At 41.3% G+C, this 6,444-nt stretch overlaps 1 protein-coding gene across 1 annotated transcript in view; it reads left to right on the top strand.

Annotated features, from left to right (window-relative positions):
* pdgfbb (platelet-derived growth factor beta polypeptide b) overlaps positions 1-6,444 on the top strand; it is an 8,400-nt gene that overhangs the window by 940 nt on the left and 1,016 nt on the right. The window contains exons 2-5 of the mRNA XM_037688484.1: positions 1,183-1,279; positions 2,424-2,480; positions 3,520-3,713; positions 3,858-4,174. Coding sequence (XP_037544412.1) covers positions 1,183-1,279; positions 2,424-2,480; positions 3,520-3,713; positions 3,858-4,174 — 665 coding nt within the window. The remainder of the gene's footprint in view (positions 1-1,182; positions 1,280-2,423; positions 2,481-3,519; positions 3,714-3,857; positions 4,175-6,444) is intronic.

Raw genomic sequence — 6,444 nt, 5'->3', positions numbered from 1 at the left:
TATATATATATACTGTGTATATATGTAATGTGTATATATCTATATATATATTTATTTTTTTATACATGATGTATACAGTATATATACCATATATTTAAACGCTTTGTAACTTTTTGTCCTCCCTGAAGAACTTTTACCCCCCCCAACACACACACGTCTCTCTTTCTGTGAGAAGACAAAGCATGTGAAGCTCATCCTCAAGCATCTGGACCAAAGTTAGGAAGAGCTTCGACCCACGTCTGATCCATCGCTGCCCGTCTTTTATTCATCTATTATTCCCCCTTTTTTTTTCAGATGCACCTCCCCTCCTCTCATCCTCTCTGTATCACTCCTTCCCCCACTTCCTGACTCTTTCCTTGCCCCTTTGACCCCTAAATGTTAGCAGATGAGAGGACACAACGCCAATAGTCATTCGCCCTGCTCTTAGTGACCATTGTGTGTCTGCTTTGGTTAAATCTCCCCCCTCCCTGACCGTCTCTTCCCCATTACTGACCACAGAGGAGGGGCTCAAACCTACAACCAAATCTAGAATCACCGTGCAGAGCTGCTGCTTGCTTTTCTGCTACTTTGTGAGGAAATGTTTGGTCAATTGATAAAAAACAACCTACATCTAAGATTTTACATAAATTACATTAATTTTGCAAACAAATCTCAATAAAAGGAACTGTTGCTTGCTCCTAAACAAATTTTAACAGAGGTGCGTTTAGCCAATATTTTGGAAGACTGGACATCCGAAGTCAAATTAATTAAAAAGTAGTAATTTAAGTACATAAATGCAAGCAGCATGCCGATGTCTCCGTCCCTGCATATTTGTATACATACGTTTGTATTTGACAGTTTTTTTAATCTTTATTTGATGCAGCTGGTGTCATTACAGCAGACTGTTCAGAAATCCTAAACCTGCACCCAATGTTGCATACCCATACCTTTTACAGCTTAGATATGTTATAACTTTTTAAATGTTTTTTTTTAATTATTAAACATCAGTGCTAAGACAAGCTAAGTCCTGCTGTGGTGTTTTCTTTATGAAAATAAGTGATTAAAAATCCATTCATCTGCTCATATCAGCTGCTGAATGATATGCAAAATGTTTTTTTTTTCCTGAAGGTTCAGAAATACACCAGAAAAGTATTGTATGCTTGAAGGTATTTTGTGTAAATGTACGTGTTGTGTGTGTTTCAGGGGGATGCTTTGCCTGCAGCTCTGGTGGAGCTGGTTAGAAACAGCCCCATTTCCTCCATCGAGGACCTCCAGCTGCTGCTGCTCTCTGACTCCGTAGGTAAAGAGCTGAGATTTCTAGATTCATCACGACACTCTCTCAGCTTTAGGTCCTACTCCGGTTTAAATACTGTTTTATGTTTCACTTATGCTTCCTGTTCACATTCAAATGGCATTTTTCAGGTGAAAAAACTGGTATATAAAGAAAAAAAATGCATTTTGTTGTGAAGATTTACTAGCACTGACGTTCATCCATGTGGACTTAAGATACGGAGCTTTTCAGAAACGACGATGCAGCAGTTTATTTCACGTGTTCCCACTGTCGTTTTGGAAACTAGAAACCAAAACAACAACGAAGCTGTTTTCACTGAACCTTCTGAATCTGTTTCACTTTACCCTCAACCTGTATCAGCCATATTTAAATATGTCCTAAAAAAGAGCTTATTAACGAAGGAAAGTGGAAACAAAATTAAAGGAAAAACTACAAATCATTTTCTCTGTATTTTGATATGTTAACGTGGACTTTCTATCTTCCCAATGCTTTTGTTTTTGTCATTACCTGAGGAAAAAAATCATTTTTAATGTGAAGTTTAGGTCCTAATCAACTTGTTTTACATAAGAACACAATTAATTCCTTTTAATTTAAAGCATTATTGACTCCAAAAACATTTAAGGGTGCAGACTGGCAAAGCAAAAATCTACTTTTATTCATGTTTAGAAAATGTTTTCTGTAATAGTGTGACACTCTAAACCATGTTTTACCTTTTTATACCTTTTAAGAAACATAAAATTAGTTCGGTAAGACAAAACACAAATAGATGACTCGTTTTCTGCCCTAATTGCAATAATTAAATCCAGTGAACAATGCAGAAGTGCTCATTTCAGTGCTATCGGCCTAAACTGTAGGCGAAAGGTTTTGTTTATTTATTGATTTCTGTTATTTTATACCTTTAGCAGTCTGACTTTTACACACTATATCAATTTATTTTATTTTATTTATATGCAGGGAGAGCTGCTTTTCTCTGCAGGATGTTAGTGTTATAAAATATAAAGCACCACATACTGCAGTTAGAGAGGACATGGAGGATGACTCACTGTGGAGAGCCCTGAAGAGGGAAAAGCTGAAAGAAGAAAAATACCCAAACAAATCGTTTGTAACTCATTTTGTATGTTTACTCAGTTGAATATATTTGTTTTTGTCTCAGATGAGGAGGACGGGACTGCTGCAGCCATGGAAGGTCACAGATTACCACGGAGTCTTGGTGAGCTGACCCCCACCCCCACACACACACACAGATTATTTATTTATTTAATAAATTTGCATTAGGTGTTTCACCATCCGGATTGACTGCAAAAATTGTTTACTCGTAGATGCACGTCCATAAATGACCTTCTGAGAGTTTCATTAAAATCCGTCCACTGAATTTTAAAGTTAAGATGGAGGACAAGCACACACACACACACACACACACGCACGCACGCACGCACGCACGCACGCACGCACGCACGCACGCACGCACGCACGCACGCACACACACACACACACAGGCAAACACTTTATCCCCTTTTTGCCTGTGGTGGCAGGTGATGATTTGTACTGGTACGCGTGTGTCACGGTTCTATATAATAAAAAGAACAAATGCTAAATGTTACTTTCAGTCTTTTTACAGACAAACTTTCCCAGAAGAAGGGATTATAAAAAAATCTGTCTAAACCAAACACATCTAAATAAAAAAAATCCTTGTTAGTACGGAAGTTTAAAACTGCGTATGTTCAGCAATGTAAGATTTAGCAACTTATACATTTCTTATAAAATGGAAAAGGCAAACTCCCCTGTCATTTTTTAATCCATTCTGAATCGTGAAACGTAACTCACAGTCCACATGTCAAGCAAGTTTGATCAATTTTCTTAAGAAAACATGATTTACAAAAAAAGAAATAGAACAAAAAAAAGTTATCTTCATTAAATTTGTCTGAAACTTCATGCAGAGTAAAAAGCAGCAGAACTGAATATTTCCCATTGTGAAAACACAAAATAAATAAAATGTAAAATCACTCAAACTACTCAACTAGCTGAGTGCCAAAGTGATAAAATGGGGCATAATAACAGAGATATTGAATAGATATTCATTTTCAAAGTGTCACTTATATGATAGAACTGCCTGCCATATTTCAAATCCTGCTTCTCTGCTGCATCTGAGCCAAACAGTCACAAAACGAATACATGTACCGTTACAGCCCTGTTGGACACCATAACAAAGTGTAATTCCCCTTCTGTCCTTTATATGTCTGGTCCCTCAGATGCCCAGTTGGCCCAGCAGGCTTTGTGTAAAGTTCGCACAGAGGTGGTGGAGGTCACCAGGGCCATGCTGGACCGCAGCAACGCCCACTTCTTGCTGTGGCCGCCGTGCGTCGAAGTGCAGCGCTGCTCGGGCTGCTGCAACACCAAGAGCTTGCAGTGCGTCCCCATCATCACACACACCAGATACCTGCAGGTACACGAGTGTTAAATAATTAGGATTATACAACATGTAACGATCAGAGACTTGTACAAATAACAAATCGGCATCAACTCGCACATTGTGTCTGTGCTGTGTACTCAGTGCACTTCCCGGTGACTCTCCCTCCTCCCTCTCCAGGTGATGAAGATCGAGTACGTCAACAAAAGGCCCACTTATGCCAAAGCGGTGGTGTCAGTCGTGGATCATGTGGAGTGCAGATGTCAGGGTGCTGCATGGCCCCCTGCGCCCAAGAAGAAATCCTCTCGCAGGCAGCACAGCCACCTGCATCGGAATCAAACCCTCAGTCAAGATCCTGCTCAGGGACAGGTAAAGATGTTACTGCGCATGCTCTCCGTTACCGCTTACCTCACCAAGCAGTGCAGCATCAGCTGTAACAAAATGACCGCCCTCCGTATGATGAGCGTGTTCCTGTTAAGATCTGAAAGAACTTCAAGGTGTGTCCTCAAGTGTGTGCTGAAGAGCTGTAGCTGTGCTGGCCCCTGTGGGTCCTGACATGAGGGTTTTGTGGATTGTTTTCAACAAATGGCTCATGGCTCTTTGCAGGAACAGAAGGGTCCTGCACTGCGAGCAGTTGGTCTGCAAAAATCAATTCATGGTTGGTGAATGTCAAATTAACAGATGGTGCATTTAAAAATCATTAGTAGTCCCTCACTTATCTCGAGGGTTCTGTTCCAGACACCCCTGCGATAGGTGAAAATACACAAAGTAGGAATGTTATATTTATTTTAGTATTTATATCTAGTTTAAGGCTTTATAAACCCTTCCCACACTCTTGCAATGTTCTGAACTCTTAAACCTACACATTTTAACAACGTACGTATATGTACTGTACAGTGCTGCAAAATTGTATATGGGTACTCACCAGTGAAGATACTACTACGACTTGAAGGATGAGTTCAGCTTCAGGATTATTTGTGACTTTCCTGCCAGTTCTGTGAGCTTATATAGATCGTTACTTCTGACTTTGCTCTGCAAAACTATTTTTACCACCTCGGTTTCTCTGCGAGTGTTTGCTCCCTCCGTTGCTGTTCTTTGAATTTTGGCAGAAAGCAGCGGCCACTGTTGGCTTCTGGGCCGTGTCGTTCTCTTGACTTGTCTTACAGTGTAGGCTTATTGAAAGAAAACTACAAAATGGCGGCACCTGTTCGAAGTATTGTTTTGTTTTTGGTCCAATTGGTTGGTTCCCGCTCCCGTCCGCTCCTGTTATCTTTTTATCCCATACCGTTAGAGCTGTCATTTGTAACCCAGGCCCGAAGCCCGGCCGGGTCATGATAATGTGCTGGATGGGCGGGTTGGGTCGGTGTCGAGCTTTTGACTGTGTCTGCGAATCAACCGCGATCCAATTATATGGCAACATGGCTTGCCATAAAATCCAATTATATGACAACATGGCTTGCCATATATCACCAGTCGCACCGGCCATTTCACCGTGAGCTGAAGGGCCTTGAGGTAAAATAAAGTTCATTTAAGCTTCAGATGGAGCTATAGTGCCAGGAGGCGATCCATCGCCCAAATAGACGTTCATTCAGCCGCTGCACTCAGCGGACGCACGCGGTCAACGACCCAAACAGGTGAGATCCCAAAGCAGACATGTCAGAGCGGTCCATGTCTGAATAAATCAGAATGCAGGCAGAAACAGGGATTTGATGCGCTTTGACAGCCATGAAAGGACAAACACCCCCTCAGCTCTGATCTTCTGCCCCTTTTATTCAGCCGCTCGTCACCGTTGTAAAGTTAGTTTTACGTTGGACATTCGAGCTCTGTCGCCTCCTCGGTGTGTTCCTCAAGTTCAGTCCGATGCAGGCAGTCTGATTTTGGTCAGCCGAACTCGAGGAACACACCGCTGAAGCCAAAGAGCTCGAATGTCCAACGTCTAACGTAAAACTAACTTTACCGTGGTCCGCACGTCCGCCGACCGTTAACTATAAGCAGTCAAAGCTTAATTTAAAATGTTTTTTTTTTTTTTTTCGGGTTTGGACCTGTAATTACTGTTAATTCGTCGGCCCGGGTGGGGTTCGGAAATGATGGCTATGGGCTGGGGCCGGGTCAGATTGGATATTTTGGGTCCGAATGCAACTCCATGTACCGTCCCTATCACGCAAGTAATATTAAAGTAGACACTCGTGTGTCTTGTACAGTCTTGCGTTAAAAAACCATGAAAGAGCGAGGCTGCGAAAGTCGAACCCCGAAGTATCGAGGGACTACTGGATATACAAAACCATAGTGACCTTTCCACACATCTTTGTATGAGAAGACAAACACTCACTGACTTTATGTCCAGTTCATGAGATTTATCTTCAGTGGAGGCTAAAATCAATACATTGTCTTTTAAAATATTGTTGCTTTGGTCATAATGTTATGGCAGGTGTCTAGCCCTGTGTCTTTACTAAACGACATCGTGTTTTGTAACTTTAGAGTTAAAGGGATAGTTCGGATCCTTTGAAGTGTGGGAAGGTTGTGAACTAATTGTTTTACCTGGTGTCGCTCTCTGATCGACCTCAGATTGGAGAAATAAATTCTGATCAGATCGATAAGTGAACTGCTTGTTCAACTGTGGCTAAGATCAAAATGGGTTGTCTTTAAAATGATTTTAATTTAGCAAAAAACATAGAAGTTTGTTGTTCTGCTATTCTGGCAGGAATGTTGAAGTATTACTGCTAGAAGTGCTCTAGGCTGAACAGCAAGTGCTATGGTAAGCTGCTAT

This window comes from Nematolebias whitei, chromosome 15 (genome assembly GCF_014905685.2).
Source record: "Nematolebias whitei isolate Nwh7 chromosome 15, NemWhi1, whole genome shotgun sequence".
Lineage (NCBI taxonomy): Eukaryota > Metazoa > Chordata > Actinopteri > Cyprinodontiformes > Rivulidae > Nematolebias > Nematolebias whitei.
This window is presented reverse-complemented; position numbering and strand designations above follow the sequence as displayed.